Source organism: Micrasema longulum, unplaced genomic scaffold, assembly GCF_059751315.1.
Source record: "Micrasema longulum isolate JH-2025_06_02 unplaced genomic scaffold, ASM5975131v1 h1tg000133l, whole genome shotgun sequence".
Lineage (NCBI taxonomy): Eukaryota > Metazoa > Arthropoda > Insecta > Trichoptera > Brachycentridae > Micrasema > Micrasema longulum.
The window spans coordinates 1802794-1830118 of NW_028277339.1; the positions used below are offsets into that span (position 1 = coordinate 1802794).

The following is a 27325-nucleotide window of genomic DNA, read 5'->3' on the forward strand; positions in this document are numbered from 1 at the left end:
TTAAACCTTCTCGCGGGAAAGATGTACATTTATCTGAAAACCGCACGTAAATCGGTCTGGTAGTTATTCAGACCATCTAGGAAAACCATTCGAAAATTGCCTTTTATATATATAGATAGTATAAATTTTTTATCATGTAACAAAATGTAAAATATGTTATGCTTTTCAAAAATTAATAATTTATTATTGTAGGTTAAGTGTGAAACAATCGAAGCAGAACTTGCTGACGAGTTGTATGCTTACAATTAAGCAGGACTTAAATTTTAAGATTATTGTGTAAATATATTTATTAAAAAAGAAATACGGTACTTGAATTTAATGAATGCAATCTAAATATACAAATTAAATATCTAAATATTTGTATATCTTTTGATGTGTATCACACGTAATTGAAGGCCACAAAAAAATTCACATATTTTTATAACAAATTCGAAAATATACACTCGTATTATTAGTCTTTACACTTTTACGTTTTATTTTAGTTGTTTCGTTTTTATGTTTTCGTAAACTGATATTTTATTTGTGTTACATTTCCAACTTATCTTTTATATTGAGCCACCCTCATAAATTATTGATAACTCGCAAAACCGACGTGTGACGTGTGTAACAAAAGCTGACAATTCTAATGTTTCACTTACAAGCCAAAATAAATATTTCAAAACCACTCTATCGAGTTTATTGTGTTCTTAGAGATAAAAGAGGTTCTTAGAGATATAGGGTGTAAATTCAGTAGACAGTTTTAAGGAATGATAGTATTGATAATAATTGGTTATTTACGTAGCGCTTTTTATGTAAAAAATCACCAGGGCATTTTTTTAAAAGTAGAAATAACTACCTTTATATTTTATAACTTACAGGCTTACATTCTAACTACACGATTTTATTTGTGACACTACTCGTTAATGTATCTAATTTTAAGGGTTTGATAAATGGAAAAATAGTTTTTTTTTTTTTTTGGAATATAAGTTCAAAGTTATGGAGTATATATAATTATACACTTATTTGTTTATAAATTTGTATAAACCACTCAATTTTTTTAAAATTACACTTCGACCGGTTTCAAGATTACTACTTCATCGTCAGGAATTTAACTAACTTATAATTACACAATACCACTAAATAATAATAATTTTGACTTAGAATTAAATACTATAAAGAGTATTGCTTTCAATAATGGCTATGAACTAAATTTTATTGACAATATTTTGAATAAAAAACTTAAATTAAACTATAGGAAAAAATACTAATACAGTTCCCAAAATATTTCCAATAAAAATGAGAACTGGCGTAGAATTTTGTACATTAATTCATTTTCTAATAATATAGCACACATTTTACCTAACAATATTAGGCCAGCTTTTTATTCTAATAATAACATAGGTAAAATATTAACAAATTGTAAAGATAAGGATGATAAATTAAATCATTCGGGAATAAATTAAATTGTTTAAATTGCCCAAATTTCTATATTGGAAAAACTTCACGTAAATTTAAAGTTAGAATCAAAGAACATATAAGATGTCTGAGTAATAATAATTTTTCAGAATTCGCAAATCATCTTATATCCGAAAACCGTGAATTTAATCAAGAAACGGGTGTAGAAATTTTGCATGTCAATAAAAATGGTTTTCGTTTAGATAATTTAGAACGATTAGAAATTAGTAAAGCCATTAATCAAAAACTTCAAATAATAAATGATCAATTAAATTTAACTTCAAGTCCTCTTTTAAAAGTATTTCCGTTATGATTTATTTTATCTTCTTTCTCTCTCTTTCTTTCAATTTTCTGTCTCTTTCATACAATATTTTATTATATAAATAGCAACGCGTGTAATTATAAGTTAGTTAAATTCCTGACGATGAGTTAGTAACCTTGAAACCGGTCGAAGTGTAATTTAAAAAAATAAAAGTGGTTTATACAAATTTATAAACAAATAAGTGTAAAATGTCATTCCACAAAGTGAAAAATGTTTTTGATAACAATAATAAAATATAATTATTTTTAAATTAACGTAATGTTATAACAAAGATGATTTTTTTTTAGTAGTAAGTAGGAAATTTAGTTGAATTAAGATCAAATAGAATCTCACCCGCATCATTATTAATTTCAGCTATTTTACATAATAAAAATCAACATCTGAATTGAAGAAATACGGATATTCAAACTTGTGTAGAATGATGAATGTTACAAAGTGCGTAAATTGGCCCCTTAAACCAGCCATTGATAGGTCATCCAGTCTTCTACATAATTTGAACAAACTTATAACTTTGCCGATTAGTTTTTTTATTTAATAATTTGTAAATCGTAAATGAAGTATATGAAAAGATAAACACTCTCTGGAATTCCAAAAAAATGGACAGAAATCTGTTTGACTCAAAAAAACCCATCACCTGTAAGTGAAATTGGTAATCCTGTTGATCGATCGTCCCTTCAACTCGAGTAGATCGGGTGGTGGCTGTTGGCGGTTGGCTGTATCGGGGTATGAGGTGGCTCAGTGCACGAGTAATTGAAAAGCTAAATAGCTGCATCAAAGCATCTATTAATATCAGCGGATGGGTTGTGTAAGCGTGAATTTCACGTCCACAAATAGCGTGGATATATTTAGAGAAGGTTAACTTAATGCCATAATTTAATAGCATGACAAAATTAATGGACAACCCTTACTGATGTAAAAACAACGGAAATAATAACATTACATACATAAACTACGATACTATTTATCAACGATAAACTTATACATTATTAAAAAGGGAATGGCCCACGCTCAGACGCTAAAGTCTTTGTGGGCATTTTTTCCAAATTACGGTAAAGCTTAATTTTAAGACTTTTTTAAAAGTGTATTGCAATTTTATAAAATTACTCCACTCGTTACGTTACAAGTTCTCGTTAGTGAGTCCTTCTGACATTTAAATGTAAAGCCTCGTAGCGTAAAAATAGACTTTAGGATCTGGGCACATCACCACAGCGCGGCGCCGCACCGTTTTACGACGCACGCGCACCCGCTCGGCAGTTGATATTTTTCAAAATATTCATAATACGGTTCGTACTCAAACTTACAGTTTTTGTCTAGACATGACCCGCGAAAGACAGACTCTTAATAACAAGATGAGAAATCTCCATATTTAGACAAAAACTGTAAGTTTGAGTACGAACCGTAATACGAACATTTTGAGATACATCAACTGCCGAGCGGGTGCGCCGTGAGCCATCGCGGCGCACCGTACACGGCACCGTACCGCGGCACGTGCCGCGCCGTGTTGATGTGTCCAGACCCTTCAGCCTGGGTCTTCCCATTAATCCCCTTCCACCTGAGAGCAATTTAAATAAATACTAGTAGTGCTAAAAATTTAAACATACGTGACTAAATTTTCCAAAAGTGATAAAAACTTTAACATATATATAAATTACAAATACAGGTATGCATTCGCATTATCACGGTCTTACTGTTTATTAAGTATTCAAATTATTTAAAATTAACGAATAATAGTTAGTCAAATAATTAAAAATATATTTCACGCCTTGAATATGAGGTATGATTGTGAATGCCTCGATTGGTCGAAATAAAACTTTGAAAAGTTAAAAAGGAAAGAAAAAAAACCAATTGGTCCCAGAAGTAGTATAACAATTGGAAAATATTTTCAGAAGGTTTTTGCTCTTGAACTTTACAAAAATTAACAGAAAGATGGGAGAATTGAAGAAAAGTGGATGGAACAGATATTTTTTTCTTTACAATCTATTTCGTAACCATGTTAGTGTTTTAATGAAATGTATTTTAAAAGAGTGTGTAGTTTAGAAATGTTGATGATTAATATATAACTTATAATATATTAAAAAATAGTTAGATTTAAGTTTATATTAGACATTTATATGTTATATTTAGTGTTCTTGCTATTTAAGAAAAAATATAAAAATTCAAAAAAGAATGGTGAATGATAAACACTGTATAAAGAGGCCACTTAAACCAGTCAATGACAGGTCATAAACTCTGTAAATCCTCAGACCTCCATTTTCCCTTTTCAAAAATGATTTTTATCTCTGTTGCAACAAATATATATCTAAATAACTCCCTAGGGAGGAAATCCAACCTGTCTACAAATATTTGGGCAAAATCAAAACATTGTTTTTTAATTTCTTTTTTTTTCTTTTTTTATATTATTGAATTAATTTGTTGATTAAATTAAATGAGTATAAAATTTGAAAAGTAATCCAAGCTCTACAATATCTATTAGTGATTGAGATCTTAAAAAGTTTATTTTTGATAGTTCAAAAACATTGATTTTGAATAAAATAACTTGAAAGCATACTTAATCGAATCCTAAAAATACTTCAGTAACACAAAAGCTCACGGAAAAGTCGTGCCATAAGATATCCTTAGACTGACGTTTCAATACAAGGGTGTCTACGTCATTAAATTTCTGTTTGATCCACCCCACGGTTGAAGGGTAGTCACCTCCAGTCCCTTACAAATTGTGACAATACATAATGTGCGCCACGACAAGCCAATTTCGGTTCGCGTGACGTATGTGTCTGATGACGTCAGAATTACTTCGAAGGCAATTAAAATACGTCAGCAAGCGCTTAAGCTACTGCTAGGTTATTGGAAATTAATATTTAATTACATTTATACAGATTCACCGGTCACAGGGGACTTAATAAATATTATATTCATTACCTTGTGACTAGATGTTTTCTTCGTAGTAAGTATATATAATATTTAATAGTGTTTCTACGTAGGTACTGGTCGAAATTTTATTTTTTGAATTTAACCAACTTTATTTTCTTGACAATTTATTTCGTTTTAAACATCATTAGCCCAAAATTTAACATAAAAAAAAGTTTTTGCAACACAGAATGTAAACAATTTTGAGAACGGAATATGAAAATCTAGGCATTTATAGATTTTATGGCCTAAAATTGTTTTGCTAATTTAAAAAAAAATACCCAAAAAGACTTTCAATGGAAGTAACAACAGCTTGCCCACCACATAACGCACACCGCATCTGAGGACATAAGTCTCCTTGGCAGTGCCCACACACACGGAAAATTTGCTCGTTGTCAAACAAGAAAAGCTGCCCGATGACCCTGGACTGACTGGGATTAAACTGATAGGACATGATCAATTCGCCGAAATGATTACAATTTTTTTTTAAAAGCCTTGAAATTATTTTTGGAAGCCACCAGATCTGTAAATGCAACAGGACCTATAAAAGGGCCACGGATAGTAGCGAGAAGCTCTATGGAAGTAGGAACAGAAAAAAATTGACGGTTTCATTTTTACTAAATAGTGGTATATTCATTTTTCGAGCTGGTTTGTGTATACTATAAGTAAGAATATGTTGAATGGTGGCATTTTTAATAAATTTTTGAGTACAGCTTCGATGGGCTCTGAAAAAACGTAATTTTAGTTTACAAATTCAATTCTAGCGTCAGTAGATGTATTAAACATTTATTTGTACAGTTTTTTATTTTTCACTATTGCGTGTCAACATAAAATGCTGAAGTGATATTTATATAACTCAATATGCCAACTGATAAAATGTACCCAATCATTGGAATCGCTCCACCACACATTTGAGGAAGGACAGCTGCAGAAACAGAGAAGTAAAAACAAACCCACCATCCTACAAATCCCCTACACCACCACCAACCAACGGCCCCGCGAATGAAATCTAGAAACAATTTTATCAAAGCCAACTCCACTATTGAATCCTCCCAACAACGGAGAGAGAAACTGAGGCAACAGGATCTTGGAGATAGACCGTAAATTGATCCAAATGAGGGTATCCAAGGAGGTGAACATCTAGTCTACTCCCTATGGATCCCTCAACAGACTAAGGGTGGGTGATACACGAAGTTAAAAAAAAAAATGTGGGGGTACCTCATCGGTGAAGATATCTCGCCTGATTGTGGCATAACCAAGAACGACAGCCACCTACTCGGAATTGCTCGCGAAGAGATCGCTCTGTAAGCGTGTTTTTAGTACGTAAATAGTGTTAAAAATGCGTTTTCTAATCGCGCTTTTGCGTTCAGAATACCACTCTTAGGAATTTAATTGTGACAAATGACAACGTGATATCCGTCGACACATATTGGAGTGGAAAGATATGATCCAGCCGAGCACGTTAAGTAAGTAATTCAATATGCTTAAAATAGAACCTGTTTAATTAATACATCCTTGAACTAAAATGATAGTCTAAAATAAAATTAAAAAAAAAAATATGTTCTAGTATATCACTAGATTGTTCAAGTTCAGAGAAGATTTTATAAACAAAAAATTGTTCACCTCCCAAACAAAAATAATTTACCTCATTCAAGCATTTCAAATTAAAAATAATTATTATTCTGTTCAGCGGTAATCTCATATTTCCATAAATCGTCGTTAATGAATAACCAAATAATGAATTTAAGAACTTTTGTTTAAAGGACAAATTAACAATACATTTATATCACTAAACCTTTAAATCCTTTATCGCATAAATAAATTTGGATTTAACCTGATCCTTTAAACTCGCTCAGAGGGTTTTATCATAAATACGGAATGTTAACCATCTGTGGTATAAACGAAAATTTACTGATTATTGTTAATGAGAAAACTTGAAATTGTAAAACGATTACTCACAGATGTTTTCTTATCATAATCGTATAATTGGAAAAATAAAAAATAGAGCCACCATCCGAATTTGTTTTTTTGCAAAAAATGCACATTTCAGTGATGAGCAATAAAAATAACCGTATGATAAAAGTAATCATTATTCTACCTAAGTTTACATTCACATGTATTAGGCATGAGATTTCACGACATTTTTTGTGTTGTTTATCTCCAATATTTTTATTTCTCTCCTATTTAATTTTTTTGCTTATTAATTGAACCTAGTTTTTCAGAAAGCAGCCAGTCATAGAAAAGTAAAACTGAGGTGAAAAGGCACGTTTGTGAAAAGAGTGAATAAACAAATCTTCCCCAAACAGTTGGAATGTTTTTGACTTTGACAAATTATAAACAATTAATACATTCGTTTTTTTTATAAATATTTCAAACAAGTATCTTATAACGTATATGACCAGTTTTAGAAGTAGTTTCAAAGTACCGTGAGAGTTTTCTAGAGCTCTGGGCGTTTTCTGCAAATTGAAAAATGCCGTTTTTGAGTTCGACACTATTTTCAGAAGGTGATTATTATAGCTTTTTTGTATGAAAGTGTTCTGGCTGTTTTTAGCAGAACATAGAATTGACCTTACTGTACCCGATAACACCAATATCTATTTTTTTCAAAATTGTGGACTAGCCCGCTTTCTGCATAACTACGCACAATTATACCATTTTATCTTACATCCATGTTTGACTTTCTAAAAATCTTTTCCAAGCCATTACGGTGGCAAAATATTTTTTTTTTAAATCCTCTCTGGTTCCATATTTAAATTAAAAGTTAAAATTTATCTTATATTTTATCTACAAAGTAAAATTAAGTTTTTTATATAAAAATAGAATATGTTTAATTTTTTTTTACTAAATGTGTTCAATTACAGGTTTTCGATGAAGATACTTTTAATTTTTATACAAATATACGCATTTTCGTACATAAATATCGATGTTCGTTAAGGTATAACGTCTCGATATGTACTAATGAAGATAGCGTTCATAATCGTGACGTTGCGATTGGACGCATTATTTGGGTAAAATATTTTTTATTTCACTCCTACCTGGATTTATTAGCCAATATTATGCAGTTTGAAAAAATATGATACTATGTCTAAGTATTTAAATATTATTATAATATAATAGCGACCGACCGAAATTTTAGTTTCGGTTTCGGCAAAATTTGGCTGTGTCAGATTATGTTCTGCTGTACTCGGGTGCTGTTATGGCTCGTGACTCGGCCATGTGAGTTTTCATATTTATATTTTTGTAATTTATTTACAGTTAATAAGTTCTTACAGCGTAAATGGAAGATTTGTTACATATGAGTTGTATTTGTATAACATAATAACGAACCGAAAATCGTTAAAAATAAACAAATTTACCAATTAAATTTATGTATTTTATTTCATTGTGTATTTAACACTTATTTTAATGAACTAGAAAAGTTTAAAAATGATAACGTCTAATATTGGGCGCTTTAAAGTAACTTTTAACTTATTTAAATATCAACAGTATTTTGAGTTTGTTCAAATTTTCATTAATTAATTTTGAATTCTCCATCCTAACCTTTGTTTTGTATAAATACATTGAACTCCTTAATAAAGATACTAGTCTCGAAGATGTTGCGAAAGCGATGAAACCAGTTGCTGAATATTCCAAATTTGTGGATTAAAGTTTCACTCGTCTTTTATTTGTATAATAAATATTACATATACATATCTAATACATATTATATTTTTGTCTACTAAACTAATATATTTTTTACGGTTTTTTAACTTAGGTAACAATAGGGTAACTTGCTCTTCGGACACACAAATTTGATGGTATTTTAATAATTGTATGTATTACACAAGATAAATAAAAAAAATAAACGTAGCCATTTCCAACCAAAACTTAAATATTTATTTATTTATTTGCAGTATTCCGACAAGGTGACCAGGGGAAGTACTGGTATGCAGTACTTGGTGGCTCTCTTGATGTCAGAATTCAACAACCTGATGCAGACCCTAAGGTAAGAGTACAAATTAATATAACGTAACTATTAAGAAGTCCACCATTCATAAATGTTATTCCATATAGCGCCATTTTCGTGAAAATCGCCTCGAGGGCGCTGTAAAGTAAATATCTCAGTACGCTTGCGGCTACAGAGCGCATGGATGATGCGCCCATTTGCATTATTATTTAAATTGACGGTGTAGTGCTTTTTAATCAATAATTAAAATGTGAGCTTGATCACAACACGTCTTGTAGCTACATAGAGCATAAAAGGTTGAAATTCTAGTCGCCATTTACAAAATTTAGATATGGTATAAATTTATGATTCATATCATTTACATATGGTAGCTAGATTACCGAATGTCTTGCAGCTACAAAACGCATAGACAAGTGAAATTCTAGGAACTTAAGAATTATTTCAATAAACATACGAAAAATATGCATTGATTAGAGAAGTTTTGTCAAGTGTATGCACCCTTGTTAGCTGTGTAAAGTGAACATAAAATTGTATTTATGAAAAAATATATGAATAAATAAAAATAAGTACATTTTGCATCTAACAAATTTTTAAACCATAAACCAGATAATTTAAATGCCAGAAGCTGTTTAAGTGGCATAGCGGGAACCTTAGAGTAATAATTCTCAAGAGAAGCTCTTAAGCTCCATATCATAGAACAAAGGCGTTCCAAATTTTTAATTTGGTTGTAGTTTGGTTTTCAGTTTAACAACAAACGTGTAATGGACGGTTTCTGTAAGAACTAGCAATTCTTAACTCAAGTACCTACGGTCCGTTGTATTGCTGTAAACTGTAGCTAACTTCGCAGTCAATAATTTATTATATAGTGGTTCTTCTCCGAATGCGCGACTCTATTAGGTTATTACTCTAAGGCGGGAACTCACGACATAAATTTAGCATAAATGAAACAAACTTAATTTGCTATTTACGGGCTCAAATAAAACAGAAACGAACAGGGCTATTTCATATTTATATAAATTTATAGTACAAATTATTATCATAACAATTCTTCAGTTTGGTCACCCTATTATGAAATTCATTCTCATTCTTTTGAAAGGGTACATAATAAATTCTTGCAATTATTAAGATTAACTATAAATTAAAAATACCTGTTGAAGCTTTAAATTATGATTTTCTTAGAGGTGAAATGAGACTACTTGAATTGTAAGACCGAAGAGTTATACCTGATTTGTTATTCAAACACAAACAAACAAACCATCACGCCGTTTCCCCGTAGGGGTTGGCAGAGAGGATAGAACGCCATAACACTCTATCTTGGCATACAGACCTCGCTTCCTCTACATTCATACATCTTCTCATGCACGTACGCCGATTATTCCTACTTTTGACAAGTCCATCTTCAAGTATTTGATGGACTTGATCGTGCCATGTCTTTTTCGGTCTTCCTCGTTTTCTGCATCCGTCAACATTTGCATCGTAGATCCTTTTAGCCGTTTTTTCGCTGTCCATTCGCTCTACATGTCAAAACCAATGCAGCACCCCCTTCTTGATTCTGTCAATAATGCATGTCTCAGCCTTACACACTTCACGGATCTCGACATTTGTGCACCTATCATACATCGTTTTACCACACATTCGCCCGAGGGATCGCATTTCGACAGCATTCAGCCTACTTTCATTATCATTTTTCCAATTCCATACTTCGCTCCCATACATTAGAGTTGGAACTAGAACTCCGTTGTGAACTGCTAGTTTAGCCTCCTGCGATAAACATTTGTTTGCCAAAGTAGATTTTAGTGCACCGTTCACCCTGTTCCCGGCACTCACCCTCTTTTCAATATCTTTCTCGGCCTTTTCGTCCCTAGTAAACATACTTCCCAGGTACACAAATTCTTCTACCTGATTCAGAATATCTCCGTTCACGCTGATCTCACATTTAGTTATATTTTCATCCCTTTCAAAAACCATCACTTTCGATTTATCAACATTCATAAGCAAATCGCTTTTCTTGCATACATCGTAGACTTTTGTTACCCAGAATTGAAGGTCTTCTTTGCTGCTAGCAAGTAGCACGGCATCATCCGCATACAGAAAACAATTAACAGTTATACCACTCATTTTTGCTCCCATTCTTAAATCTTTCAGTTCTTTCATACAGTTATCGATGTATATGTTGAACTACTTGAATTGTAAGACCGAAGAGTTATAGCTGATTTGTTATTCCTATTTAAAATAATGAAATCAATAATTGGCAGCCCTGCTTTACTTGAACTAATTCAAATTTGAACACCTGGTACGTGCACTAGAAGTAATGAATTATTTTACTGTAACAAACTCTGTTAATGCATTAAAATGTAATCTTACTCGTTATTTTTTAGAAAAGGAATGAATTTGTTAAAAAATATATTATTAAATTTAACTTTATTTTCTTGGATACATAGTTTTGTTAATTTATTTATATATAAATTATACATTTGTGGATTGATTGCCAAATTACAACTTCTTCCAACCAACTGATAGAATAAATATATTGAGTTTTTCTACTGACATTTTTTGGTGGAACTGCATTTTAATTATAATAATAAAAATACTTCATAGTTTTATTCTACTTTCAATTATATTTTTTTTAATAAAATTTTTACCAGTGACCGGGTTTCGTCGTGACCAACATCGTCAGACAGGTTATTATAATGATACAATAAAGGTGTTATTAAGATTATTTAAGCTTTCATATTGAGCCAAAAAAAGAATTTTTAACATTTAAGAGAAGGAAATATAGAATTCTAGGCATCTACAGGGTTTATGACATGTCATTGGCTGGTTTGAGTGGCCACTTTACACACTGTGTAACATTCACCATTCTGCCCATATTTGAACACATATATTCCTTTAAATTCTTTCATCTGTTGGACAAACTCAAAATATTGTTGATAAATCCACCTGGTCCATGAAGAGGCATAGAAATTGAAAAAATAAGATTTTCAGGCGTTGCCTAGAGTATGTAGGTGAAATAATTTAATTAGATGAATCTCACCCGCACAAATAAAGGTTTCAGCTCTTTAACTTCACAAACATCAACAGATGAAAGAATTGAAGGAATATAGGTGTTCAAATATGGGCAGAATGGTGAATGTAACACAGTGTGTAAAGTGGCCACACAGACCAGCCAATGACAGGTCATAAGCCCTGTAGATGCCTAGACTTTTATATAACCTTATCTTAAATGTTCTTCATCTCTGTTGTAACATGTTACTTATCCCTATTTACCCCCTACTCATCTCTCTTCACCTCACTACTTGTCCCTATTTACCCCGGTATTTTAAAAATAATAAAAAAAGAAACGGGTGGTTTTATAGTACCTGCTTAAAAATGAAGGCTTAAAACGCCTTAAAGATTAACATAAATTTATCACCAGATATGTTTAATTTTAAAATTGATAAGCTTTAAGCTTAGTAAAACCAAATCAGTAAATGTAAGCACGTTTACTTAAAAATTCAGTTCAGTTCACCTGTTTGATTCATTTCGTATAAATCTTAAACATAAGAAAGTCTTTTCAGCTTTCTACGTACAAGATTAAAACTCCATTTCAATTCACAAGCTTAAAATATTTTTTTTTACTTACATTAAATACATGTCTCGCGACTTTTTGAAATACACGTTAATTGAAATGAAAAACCATTTTAATTTAGGATTACAGAAAAGAGTGATAAGAATTTACAAATCATTATTAAATTTTAAAGATCTGACGTTATTCTACTGTAATTGACTAATTGTTTTTTTAATGGGATTTTTATGATCTTTCTAACTTCCTGAGCCAGAGCGAAATAAGTTTAATCTGAAGTAAGGACCCATTATTCTTGTAAACTATATTAATTTGTTTAAATACCTATGTAGGTGTAATTTTTTTTTCTTAAAGTCATTATGATCATTATTTCCTTTCCGCACCTAATGGCGCATAGGGCACTGCATTGGTACACCAATTACAGTGTATCTTGATCATTTTTGGAACATGAAGGTAAGATGATCAGTCTTACGCTCCAGGTACCAGTCCAGGGACTATGAAATATTCTAATGTAAAAACACCCTTTTAAATAAATATTTCATGTCAACCATGTCGGGGATCGAACCCGAGACCTCTTGCGTGGTAGGCAAACGCGCTGATCCCTACACCACGGGGCCTAAAGTACTAAAGTAGTTTTTAAAGTACTGCAATAATAATAAAATTAAATTAAGGGACTGTTGTTCTTTTTTGGGCACAAAGGATAAACCTGTAAAAATACTTTTTTTTTTTTCATAAGTACTTCGAATAAATAATATTAGTTGATCTAGAGAATGCGCATCTTGAACATTTATTTTTTTTAAATTGATTTATTTTTTCCATCTATAATACCATTTATTTAAGGCATGGAAGAAATAAAAAAAGAAAGGCGACTTTGTTAGTTTACATTACGGTGGGATATCGTAAATTGAAAAATAAATTCGCATATTATGATAAGTAAGTAAGCACTTTTTGGGAAAAAAGTTTAGTAAAATAAAGACGCGCAGAATCAAGGTTAAAAAATACAACACGTGGAATAAAAGACAATTTCCTTAAGGTTCTTTGGAGTTTGCTTAAGGGCGAAATAATAAATAGTAATTACAAAGCGTCTCGGTTTTTTTATATTCAAAACCTTAAGTTTATTTAAATTAAAGGAAAAGGAAGAATTTCGTTGAGGTTAATAATCTTTATTTCTAAGTGCTTTTACTGAAGGATTTTACAGCGTCCACTTAAGTCAAATTTCCACAGTTAACTTATTTAGGATTTTTGTGCTAAGAATAATCGTTTATTATAAATGGAGGTTTTTGAGTTAGACGTTAATATTTTAGCATAAGAAAGGCTTTCATTCTGAAAATATAGTAGTGAAAGTTTTTTTTAATCGCCCATTAGAATTTTTCATGAGATCATAAATTAATAAAGTATTTATAATTTTATTTCTGTTTTTTTATGATATACGCCCAGATGTTTTTTCAGGTGATAGGTATAAAATTACAAATCAAGCGTTTCATTAGAAAAGTTAAAATGCAGGTCTAATAAATGTGTATCTAAGAAAAATAGTTGTTTTGAGGTATGGATTTCCATTGATTTTAAAAATAAATAATTACATAAAAGTAAGTAGGTATTCAATGAAATATTTTCAAAAATTTTAACAGTTTCAGGCAGCAAAAAAAATAAGTAAACAAAAAGGGTTATTTTAGTGAAGGTAAGTAAAATACAAAAAGTCATTGATTTTTACAACATTCGAATAATAAAAAATATTTTGATGTTATCGCCTTAAGTAATTTTAACCTTAATCCAACAATGAAAAACGATACATGTCAATTTCTCCATACTTGTTCCCGAGCCGGTGTATTTTGATGATTGGAGAATTTGCAAAATAATTATGTTTACCAGACGCTACTACAAAAGTAGACTGTAATATTTTGTACTTGTATTTGGTACTTTGACACTTCAGTCTCGTTTAATCAGGGGCGTCCAGTGTGCCATTCGCCATTTTAAACCAGTTTTAAAAATTGTTTAATGCTTATTGGGTATATGTCACAAAGCATACTAGTTAAATAAATAAATGATTTTTAATCCCGCGGCTAGGGTCGCAGACTCACGGATCAGAGGTCCGAGGTTCGAACCCCACCATTTCACAATTTAATTCCCATTTTCTGATGGTAGATTATTTACGACTGATTAAAAATGGCCACCGAAATTAAAATATTTTAGTAAATCATAATACGTGTGTGCTTATCTGGGTGCGTGTGTTCGGTAATGTATTGATTGTGCCAAATTAGCATTATTATGTCACAAGTTAGGGATAAAAATATTTCAGTTTAAGCTTGTAAATGTGACACATTTCGTAGTTTTGCATGGAAATTTATATAAACCATTTGCTCGTTACAAATTGTGGGATACCGGGTGTAATAGAAAACTTGGTCACGGATGAGTACTAAACGCTTTTGTATCGATAATATTCACAACGCGTCGCAGTAACGGGTGGCTAGGAACAGGGAAAGTGTTAGCACGTGACACGCCATTCTAAACGCGAAAACCACCTGACGCGCCTCTAATAGAGTAAAAAATCGATCGTATCTGCGTATCACTTACGCAAAAAAAATTCTACCAAATGTTCAAAAACGTGATAAATACTGAGGAAAACTTTCATAAAATGATAAATCGTAAAATCTTCCCATCTCCGTTTTTAGATTTCTGATTAAGCATTTACATTTTTTAATGCATTGATTGACTGCTGACACTCTCAGAAGTGTGTACTTTGCTCTGTTTTAATCCACGGCAACCTATAGAATAGCTGGCTGGGGGGGTTGTGCGGCATCCATTTTCAAGCCGCTCATAATTTCACAGAAATTATTATTGAGAATAATGTTCGGGCGCCCTCCAACATACCCATCAGAACAGCTGTTCCAATACATGAAGGTGCTGAATATGAGACAACTGTACCTAAAAAAAGTACTTATACACTTCTGGTCAAACTATAAGGTCTCAGCAAAATGTCCCTACGAAGTTTTCCTAGAGCATGAATTATGTCATACCCAAAACCCGTACGACTTTTGCTCAGAGACATCTCTCATTTATCGCACCGAGAGTGTTTAATATTTTGGAAGAACGTATTAAGCTTTCAAGGACAAAAATTATTTTCAAGAAAGGAGTTAAAGACTGGATTTTCCTTAGGGGGAGGGATATGAGTAGGAAACTCCTTGATGATTTTCCGAATGCTTAAATTTACTGTTTACCATATTGATGTGCCATATACAGGTTTTTAAAAATATTTTTCATGTTTCTAATCTAATATTTGTGGTGATATAATCACGTGTCTGTGTCATATAAAATTAATTTTAATTTAAATTAAAAAAAACATACCTACTCACTATGTAACAAAAAAAAAAAAATATATATATTTATGGGAAGATTACGAAATATAATAGATTTAAAAAGTAGTATTCTAATATATGAAATAGTTATATGTCCACACATAAATTACTGTTCTTCCATTCTTTTTTTATGTAATGAAGGAGAAATTCAAAGTATACAAATTCTTCAAAATAAGGCAATGAGGATTATACTAAAAAAATATATATATATTCTAATGTAGAAAGAATGCACAAAGAAATTGGCTTGCTCACAGTAAAGCAACGAATTAAATATAATGTGGCAATTTTTATACATAAAATAATTAAGGGGATGAATAAAATAAAAACAATAATAAAATTTAACCAGCAATGTCATACATATGAAACAAGGGGTAAAAAAAATAAGATTACAAAACTCATTGTACAAGGGATTGAAGCTGTACAATGAGTTACTTGAAGAAATAAAAGAAATAAAAAAAAATTTAAATATTTAATATTAATTGGAAAAAATATGTAATTGAGAAATTGAGATAAAAAAATTGTTATATCATTAAAAGTTTATATTAGTTCTTAAAATGTTATGAACTAACTTAATAAAGCATAAATAAATAAATAAATATAATTGCTCGTCCCATCTCAACACAGGACTTTTAGTCCCATGGAGTTTGGACTTATTGTCTCAAATAATGTACAGTAAACTTATGTATGTAAATAAATAAATAAAATTATATTTTTACAAAAAAACTCACGATATTGACTATTTACAATTTAGTATGGGATGTACGAATTTTTTATAATTATAAACAAAATAAAAATTACACTATTGACCAGATTTAAGATAACTTGAACATAACTATCAGACATAACTAGTGGTCAATTAGTTAAACTGTAGTTCTGTCGCCCTTTTTTGGGTTAAATAATGGTAAAAAAATTACAAACGGTACAGTTGAACAATTAAACGTTAAAGTTATTTAAGGTCTACCAATTAACGTAAAGTAATGGAGTGACATGATTGATCTTAGGATTCCAAAAATAAGTCTCTCTGCGACACTTAATGCAGATCGTAGTCGAATCACTTTTTTCATTTGTAGACCTGCGTAGATACCATTACAATAATCGGCTCAAGACACTATAAACGCATTTATCGATTGATAGGAGGCATCAACCGGCAGATTTATGATTAATGTAAATTAACATATTTTTAAACGCTTAACTGGTTTTAAAATACATAAATAGAAAGATTATACCATTTTTACAACCAAAAATAAAATGTATGACTCGGAAAAAAATCAAAAAACCTAACACTTATATAAAATAGAAGAATGTGTGCCCTGGCTGCTGAATAATAAATGTCTGTGCCTCTTTGGCCCATTTCACATGTTTCGTCCAAATCTCCTCGACGTCGACGCACTAAGGCAAAAATTTTCGAAAACCTGGTCGAAACCCTAGATTCCAAATTACTTGAAAGCAGGTGGTTAATATTTTTAAGAAATGACAATATACCTACCTATATGTGACTCGTGAGCCATCCCTCTTACACACACACTGATAGAGTTGCGTCAGTTCAAAGTTTGACTTCTTGGTTTGTAAATTTATGAACTGTGAAGTATTTTTACTGAAATAGTAACTTCATTATTTTCTGACAAATTTTGGTATTTTTTGCAATGGATTCTAAAGCTATGGAAGTATGTTACTAATTATTTGTTATAAAATAAGTGTTGAATGTTTTTGTTTAGGCCTTATTTGAAGGCCAAAATAAGGCCCAAATTTGGCGTTAAGAATCTAAATGACCAAATTCAAACGTTGAGACCAACTGGGATAGTGTGATGGAAATTGGATATTTGTAAAAAATACTTTAATATTAAGTATGGTCGACGAAAAAACAATAAATGCAATAACGGATACATCGTCCAATCAACGCTGCTATTTGTGCGGGATAACGTCTACAAAATTTATTAATATATCTCTATGCATAAACAAAGATGTTGAACATTTATTTAGACTTCGGAATATCTCCATGTGGAGGAGATGAGCGTGGATACGATTATTTGAATGTTTAATTCATATTCTCACATTTTCTCGGGCTCAAAACATGGAAGATGTTTTCCATCACCTCTTGGTTTCCTCGGATCCCTCCATCACCGAAATTTAAAAAAAAATCCATAAACTAAGCGGTGTTGTGGAAGAATATTCTAAGGAACTGAAGGATTTATTTGACATGCCTACTAGCAATATGTAATATACATGTATTACACATACTTTTTTTTTTCTTTCAATAAATGTATTTAAAATTTATTATTGTACCAGTTCCTATATTTTTTTTTGAATGTTCTCATGCGAACAGGTTGCCATGATTTCTTCAAATTTCGCCTGTGTGCGACGCGATAAACTTAGGGTGGATTGACGTGAATTTGATATATTATTTTGTTTATTAAAAAAAAACACATTGAATATTAAAACATACTCTCAGATAAAAATCCTGCATAACGAAATCGAATTGGAGATTATTGTGGTATACAGTTTGGGGAGTTTGCCTGCCATAAATTAATTTAAATAAAATACATTGAATAACCCATTTGCTTATTTTATCGTATTTTGTGGTTTTTTACACACGTCTGAAATGAGCCTCTGTCCAATAGTAATATTGTAGATGGGCGCAGTTTTTTATCGTTTAGCGTTATTAAAAATAAAAAAAGTAAAAAATTTGGTCGTTTGATAAAAAAAATACGAATCAACTAAAAAGTGGTTTTTACTAATTTGCAAGACGTGGGTTTTTTTAGTAAAATAGTGACGCTATAATTATTTTTACTTTAATAACACCATTGTTCTTTAGCTTCATTGTCTCAAAATCCACAATATCCAATATATTAAGTACATTTTGGATATCAGATCAGTTGTTATTGATATTAAATACCGCATATACTCGTACGTTGTACCTTTTTGCTCACATCAAAGAATGTCTACAAAGGAAGGCTTACAAAGTCATCTATTGGTTTTGCTTTGCTAAAAGTATCCCTTGAAGTTAAAAATGCCTTTTTCGCAAAAAGACGACATGGCCCGTATTACAATGGGAAGTTAACATTTATCTTAAATTTTATCTACAAAGTAAAATCAAGTTTCCTGTCTGAAAATTGGAATTGGTGTACATTTTTTAAACTTCTTCAAAAACAGGTTACCGACAAAAATACTCTTAATTTGCGTCCACATTTTCGTACATAAATATCTATTTTATTTTATACTGTGTCGATATGTACCCATGAGGATAGCGTGTGTAATCGCGACTTATGTTCCACCATCGCTTTACAAATACGCAAACATCAATTCACATGCATTTTCAAAATACTTAATGCTATAAGTGATGTCCCATCTCTGTTGCGATCATTTTCTTTTCATGTTCCCAACTATGTCACCAGAAGTCAAAATCTGCTATTCACTAAATCTTCTAAGAGCAACTTTTGTTTTTATGCCCCAATGTCCAAAATGTATAGATTAGTCAATTCATCGCACGACTTGGAATTCTTTGAGATAGGGATAGATTTCGGCTTTTCGTAGATGCTTCGCCCCTAAAACTGTGTGGGATGAAGATAGATTGGCATGGTTTAGCTTGAATTCTTAAATGTCTTTCGTTTTGATGAATAAATTGCGTACCATTATTGTATTGCCCTTGTTTGTCTTTGCTACATAGTTTTGTGTTATTTTTATTTATTATTGATATAAATTATTGACCTTTAACTAATTGACATTAAAGTGAATTCTGTATTTGATCAAATTAATATAAATTCAAAGTCTTACAAAGTAATATTATTTGAAGCTTTTTTTTACTTGTTACACGTGCTGGAAAATCTTGATCAGCTCTATTCTTTTTGTATCTAAATCCTTGTAAACTAGTAAATACCGTTTTTGACCCTTGTGAAATTTTACTTTCCGCATTGTGGTCTAGTGATTAGCGCAATTCCCGACATTATTGGCATAAAATATTTGTAAAAAAAAAGCACTTTTTTCTACTTCTATAATAATATATGTACATTTGTATCATTTCTGGACAGACACCAGAAGTGTGAGTCTGATCATCTTGCTCCATGTAGAAAACAAAAAATATTAAGTCACTTCGTAATTGGTGTGTAAATGCAGTGCCCTATGCAATTCTTGATGCATATTAGGGGAAGATGATGATATGAAAATGTCAACATAGGCAAAATAGCGAACTTAACAAGAGTCAAAAGTTATTAGATCTCTAAAACCAGCCAATAGCAGGTAATAAGTTTGGTAACACTTTCCATTTCTCGACATGGCACATCATTGTTCAGCTTTTTCTTTTCCGTCCAAGTTTTCAGACTTTGAAATGAGCTACCTCTTCATATATAAAATGCACCTTCTCTATCCACCTTCAAAAAACGCCTAAAACATTGTTATATATCCCCAGAATCCTAAACTCCTAGAGTTTTTGCTCCTTTTTTTTCTCAAACATATTTTTTGTATCCCTTTTTCTTTCCTTGGTTCCTCATTCTCTCTCCTTCCATACTCATTATCTGCTCCCACATTCCTCATCATTTAAAACGTATAATAAAATGTACATATCAGGTTGTGGTCCGGTGGCTAGTGTATCGCACTTACGGCTCAATGGTCCGTGGTTTGAATCCTACTCTACCCCAACTTGATTCCTTTTTCTAATAGTGACTTATTTACAACTCGTTGAAAGTGGCCCTCAAAATTAATTATTTAAGTAAATCAAAAGAACGCAAGTATTTCTTTACAAAAAATAAATAATTAATGTTTATATGTGCAACTATTATCTCCCAATTAAAAAACAGCTGTTATTTGTAATTAATTAGTTTTTTTAAACTTTATTTCATCAAATGTATTTTTATTTAAATATACATATATATATATATATATATATTTATATATTTATGTTTTTTTGGAAAAAAAAATTCACCAATCTCTTCTTTTGACCAGTCTGTTTATTGAGGGGCTGGAAGATATTGCTTTTAGCAATAAGTCCGCAAAAGTACTTATTCTTTGTTCTTGAAGTTTTTAATAAATAAATAATTAAATATTAAATTATTTAATTCCAGACAAATCTTTAAAATTCTCAAGAACCAACTACATCACGGTACAGAAAAAGACGAATTCACACGTACGAAATTAATCAGATTTCAGAAATACCCTTATTGTTTTTTGGTTTAATTGAAAATTTTCCCCTAGAAAGCAAAACAAATTTTTGATTTGTAAATAAGAAAAAAGTCAATATACTTTTTTTTATATGTAAGGGTCACAGTCCTAAATAGTTCTCGATATATTTTCAGAATATAAACAGAAAGTTCGACGTAATTTCCATATGGAAATTGGAATACTCCTTTAAAAAAATCCCATTTTCGTATGGAAATTTTGAGTTTATTAAATCAATAATTTTGTCGAAAAGTGGGTGTTTTGTTCGCAGGTACTTTTTTTGCAATGAAATATATTTTAAATACATATTTTCTTTTGATGTAACCTGTAACATTCAAGAGATCTCGGATTCGATTTCTGAGATGGTTGATATGAAATATTTAATTTCAAAGCGTGTTGTCACAATATAATAATTCATTGTCCCTGGACTTCGACTTGAAGAATTATTTTTATGCAGAAAAAATTAAATCAATAAATAGGTTACAATAGATTTGAAGACTGAAATCTATTGCAACTTAGAGAGAAAACGTTTCGGAGAAGGGTTAATGAAACTGTAGGCATTTACTCGGCCTATAATCTGCCATTGATCACTTCACATATTGTATAACAATCACCATTCTGCCTATGTCTAAACATCCACATTTTCTCAATTTTTCCATCTTTTGACTTTTCTGAATCAAAAAAGCTGTAACGTTCATTAATGTAAAAATAAGATGATAAAAAATAACATTAATTTTCCTAATGGCTTTATAAATAAGCCAACGTAAATATGATCACAATACCAGAGAAAATGTAAAAATCAGACTTCTATTTAGAAAAAAAGCGAAGTCACTTAATTATATTTTAAATAACGCAGCAAAAAAATATTTCTAAATGGAAAAAAAAAACATTTACGAAGAAAAGAAAATCAAAATTCAAACATACTGTTAAGAAATATGTGTTAAATAACTTGTAAATGAAATAAATATGTACATTGTTATTTTTAGAGCACACAAAAGAATATGTTTATGTGTGCCTGCCCTTTTTCAAGATTCAAAACAAAAATACAGTAAGACTATAGTATTTTTTTAAATACCAAATAATAATTCCTTCGGGGTAAGAAAAAAAGGATTCCACCGCGGCGAAAATCTTTCGAGTGTTAAAATAACGAAAAACCACTCATTCGGGACATATTCTCCTCGATCCTAAATAAAACGTCTTAAGAGAAAAAAGGATTTGGAGGGAAAAAATATCCCGGTCCAGGAATATCTCTAATTGGACTGGATTGCCGCCGGAAGTCCCGCTAAGAAAGGAAAAGGACAGACATGACTAGGGTCTGACAGACGAAATAAGGTAGTCGACAACCCCTGACAAAATAATTATATCAATTTAAAAATCGATATAACATAAATATGATTAGTGACCGACTGAAATTTCGGTTTTGGCCAGTTTCGGCCAGTAAAACGAGTTTCGGCTGCAGTTGCGGTTTCGTCACTGTAATCGGATGGAAAATTAGCCTAATTAGAGGTATTCAATAATTGTTGTCCATTCAATTATTTTTTTTATTTTTTTTGCACCACAACAGGCCATATTACAGTGATGAATTACAACACCAGGAGCTCAATCACAGATGGCTATCGACATGCTAAAAAACGTGCTAAGTATTTGAGCGATCACCACGAACAATCATGAACACGCTGAAGTTATCGCGGTCGCGTTGCAAAACGAAATTCAACTTCGGTCAGTTCAAGAGGATTGGTTGAATCTCGCACACGCCTTCTTTCAATTTTTCTCGAGTGCCGTATTGCATTTAGCCGGCGGTCGGCAAGCCAAATGTTAAGAAAAGCAGTCGCCATAGTAATTGTTTGTAACTTGAAAACGAAATAACAAACCGGCACGAGATTACACGCGTGTTGACTTTTTTGATTTGACGTTTGACCACGGACTACGGATACGGAACTTATCTATGGCGTTTTGCAACGCGACCGCTTTAACTTCAGCGTGTTCATGATTGTTCGTGGTGATCGCTCAAATACTTAGCACGTTTTTTAGCATGTCGATAGCCATCTGTGATTGAGCTCCAGGCTTCAGCAGAATCACATCCTACCATGCTTCTACACCACGGAGGCCGCCTATTACTATTGCCATTGTCTCACATAAAAAATAAAAAAATAAAAACTTGATTGATTTTGTAATTTGTTGCCTACAGTTTGTGGTTCTATGCATTTGTTATACTGTATTTCATATTAACATTTTTATGATTCCTTTATTCCTTAAATTATTATTAAATTATTAAATTATTAAAGTATTAAATTTCCTATGGTGAATATTGAAAAACTATTACATATAAGTTATTTTCATCATTTCCGTTTCCTCACCTAATGATGCATAAGGTACTGCATTGGTTCACCAGTCGCTGCTTAACTTGATATTTTTTGGTAACATTAAGGTAAGATACGTGATACGTATATATTTATGAAAACTTGATGTTTGAACACAAAAATATTGATGATTTAAGGAAGAACAGAGACTTTCATAGGTTCAACCCTAGAAATAAAGATATGCTTGTTGTGCCCACTACTAGACTGCAAAAAAAATCATAATTCTTTGGCTTTAATCTGCATACGATTCTACAACTCTTGAAATTCGGGAAAATTTTTGTCAAGCACCTGCTGTTTGGAAAGAGCTACTATAAAATCGAAAAATATATGCAGGACAAGACTGTTTGGCATTAGATTCATGTTTATTGATTTTGATTTAAATTGTGTAGTTCATTGAAATTTATTCGTTTGTTAGATTTAATTTACTAATTGTTGAACTATTTGAATATTTTTTAATTTTTTGACGTTTATAAGAGATTTAATAAATCCTATATAAACAATAATCATGGTGATCAGTCTTACGCTTCAGGTTCCAGTCCATAGACTATAAAATATTAGAGCGTAAAATAACCTTTTAAAATAAAAGTTTCATGTCAACCATGCAGCGAATCGAACCCGTGACCTCTTGCATGGTAGGCAAACGCGCAACTAAATTATATGTATAGCATAACAACGAACAAAAAAAATGCGAAAAATAAACAAATTTTACTAAATTTATGCCTTTTATTTAATTGCGTATTTTATTAAATACTTATTTCAATGAACTTGTAAGGTTTAACAATAAACACGTCTAATTTTGGACGTTTTGATGAGACTTTTGATTTGATAATGTTTTGATTGGTTTTGGCCGAAACTAGAACAGAAGCGGAAATTCGGTTTTGGTTTCGGAATCAGCTGGAAAACTTGTTTCGGTTTGTATAAAAAATAATAAAAACTCATCGACGGGACGACGAAGTTTAATTTCCATATGATAAATAAATGCCGTATTGTGTAGACGTTTAATATATTTGAAAGTTTATTTATTCTTCACTAAAACATTCAAAATAATAATACGACAAAGTTCATTTAGGCTGTAGTCTAATAACAAGTAAGGGAATAATACTATTTTGTAATTTTAAAACTCTGATCTTTTAAAATCGCGACAATAATCAAAGACATAAGAATAATAATTTACTAAACTTTTCATGGTTAATTTTACTGTTATTGTTTTCATGTTAATTTTACTGAAAAACGCCAGTCAAATAGTATTTATATTTAAATTATATAAAACTTTCTAACTAATCAGAAATACCTTAAAAATATATTGAAATTATCTAATATTCATAATTTTTTTTTCAATTGCTCGATTAAAAAATAATTTTAAAAATCGAATGATTTCCTCACTTCTGATCAGACTACAGGCCTTAAAAAATATCAGGTAATTAATATGACCGCATTTTTTTCATTATTAAAAATGAGTTAGTACTTACGTATTTTCTTAGGAATTGCGCGTTAAAATTATTAAATGTTTTTTAAAAAATTAAACATTCATTACTTATTGCTAAATTGTCCTTTTCAGATAAAAATATATAAAAACGAAATTCTAGTCAGTAAATTAAAACTCCCAACTCTTTTAATGCATTAAAATGTTGGAAGTATGCATTTATGGTGGTTTTCCCCATTGTAGAACTTTTCGAGGGCATTTTAGATGGATGCATTGCAAATGGCACTCTGTAAGCTTTTGCAAATTGGAATTGAATACGTGAAATTGAATTACGTGAATAACGAAGCTTCCATGTTGTAGGTATTTGCATTTCCCATGGGCTGGTGTGTCGACAATTTTTTTTTGACTGACAAAACTTGGTCGTTTTTTATGAGTATAGAGAATAAGTTTCCATGAAATGTTTACGAATATTGCAATCGATTTTATACGAAAACTTCGAATCGTTGAGCATTACAATAAATTAAATTAAATGTTTATATAATTTCTGTCCGTTTTCTTTCAAATTGAAAAATGAGTATCAAAAGATTTTAATGAAAATTTTCTCCTCCACAAGATGTTGTATTTGCTTTTCATCATCATCATTTCCTTGCTGCGTCTAATAGTGCATAGGGCATCGCATTGGTACACCAATTGCGGCGTATCTTGATCATTTTTGGTAAAAAAAGGTAAGATGATCAGTCTTACGCTTCAGGTACCAGTCCAGAGACTATAAAATATACTAGTGTAAAAACACCCTTTTATTTAAATATTTTATATCCACCATGTTGGGAATCGAATCCGAGACCTCTTGCATGGTAGGCAAACGCGCTGACCATTACACCGCGAGGCCGAGATTTGTAACGTTTGTTTTTACGTTACAAATATTATTTTATTTGATTTCAACCCATTAAAATGAAATGTATGGAAGTGGAACATGGAGCTGGCAGAGAAAGGATGAAAGCCGAGTGAACGCGGTTGAAATGCAATCTCTTCGACGAATGTGTGGAAAATCAATATATGACAGGGTTACGAATGATGAAATCGAGATGGTCTGAGCTGGTTTAGTCATGTAGAACGAATATACGACAAAAAAATAGTAAAACAAGTGTATATTGCGGAAATGAACGGTAACGTGAGACGAAGACGACCAAGGAAGACGTGGCATGATCAGCCAAACAAAAATCTCAAGTCTGGTTATGTTAAAAGCCGACAGAACCGAAGGGCATGTATGATAAGATGTATGAATGTGGAAGAGGCTAGGATTGTATGCCAGGATAGAAGTTTGTGGCGGTCCATTCTCTATGTCTACCCCTACAGAGAAATGGCGTGATAGTAGTAGTTGTAGAAATGAAATGTCAAGTAGACGATAATGAGCATTTTCAACACCTTCACCCGTTTGATTTCAATCGAGAGAATAAAGAAGGAAACAAATAAAGGTAATACTGAGAACACATTATCTATTAATTTATTGTAAAATAATGAAGGAGAATTATTGGCGTCGGTATTAAATACGAACATCTTTCTCAAAAATTACCATAAGAATTTAATTATAAAAAAAATATCTTAAGTGTGGGTGTTAATATAAGTAGTGTCGGTTTATTTTTTAAATGAGAAATAACAAGAAGACAAATTACGACAAATCGGTCAATGATGTATTTATTCTCCTTCATTATTTTACAACAATGATTTTTAATTTTAAAAAATATCCTTCTCTCAATGTCTTAAAAACATCACTAAGCAAGTTAGAAAGATCGTTTAATTACAAATATTTGATTAGTAGGTGAAAAAGTTCGGATGAATTTTACCCTTTATTAAATGTTTTAGTTCTGTTTCTTTAAAAATTAACAAATAGAAAAATTAAACTTCTCTATATACACCGAGACTGGACAGTTGCCTACGTGCGCTCCACGAGCCCAGTGCGTGTTAAATGTCGGCCATATTTGTCTAGATAGGCTGTAAAATGACACCTGCAACCCAATATGGCATGGGTCAGTTTTGCAGATTTAACTTAGTGTGTAATATCGAAATAAAATTTTTTCTAATGCCTGTAAATAAATTCAATACTAAAAACTGTAATTTTCAAGTAGTCAATGAACCGAATTTTTTCCTATGTTTTGCTATAAGTGCAGACCTATATTTTTGTTTACTAAAAAATAACAACATTTAATTATATCTACGAATACTTAGTGTTACAAAATAAGTCTCTAACAACTGATTTAATATATTTTCATCATAATATTTCAACAAAAGAGTTAGCAAGGAGGATAAAACGCTATACCACTTTTTTTGTGTATTCATGCATCTTTTCTACGTATAAATTAAAAATAAAAAATCAGTGACAAACTGTTGATTTCGAACGTATTTTTTCATAAAAAATATCATCTTCAAAGCCTTAGTCGCACCTGCTAATACATAAGGCGCTGTTAGATAAAATAAATACAACCAATTGCAACTATTTTATCTAAAGTAAGGTGATCGGTCTCACGTTTCAGGTGCTAGTTTAGTAATGATAAATTATTACAGGGTGATACAACCCTTTAAACAATTGTTTCATGTTGACCATCCCAGGAATTCAACCCGGGCCTTCTATCTAATGGCGAATGATCCATATAAGCATTTGTGCACAGCTTACTATTATATTTTACCATGGATAATAATATTTTATACTATTAATTTTTACGGAAAAAAAAAACAATATCGCCAGCAATTATATTTCACTCAAAAAATAAATTCAAGTATCGATAAAGCGTGTCCAGCTCGTTCCTAGTAAAATTAGGAACTAGACGATTACAACAACTTATTTCTCGGTACAAAAAAGTCACTTTATTTTATAT

General features: G+C 31.2%; 1 protein-coding gene across 2 annotated transcripts in view; it reads left to right on the plus strand.

The window, feature by feature from the left end:
- The window catches only part of Epac (Exchange protein directly activated by cAMP), a 489842-nt gene that overhangs the window by 240097 nt on the left and 222420 nt on the right, over window positions 1-27325 (plus strand). For both annotated transcript variants that reach the window (XM_088242316.1, XM_088242317.1), the window contains exon 3: window positions 8554-8645. In XM_088242316.1, the coding sequence (XP_088098442.1) occupies window positions 8554-8645 (92 nt within the window). The remainder of the gene's footprint in view (window positions 1-8553; window positions 8646-27325) is intronic.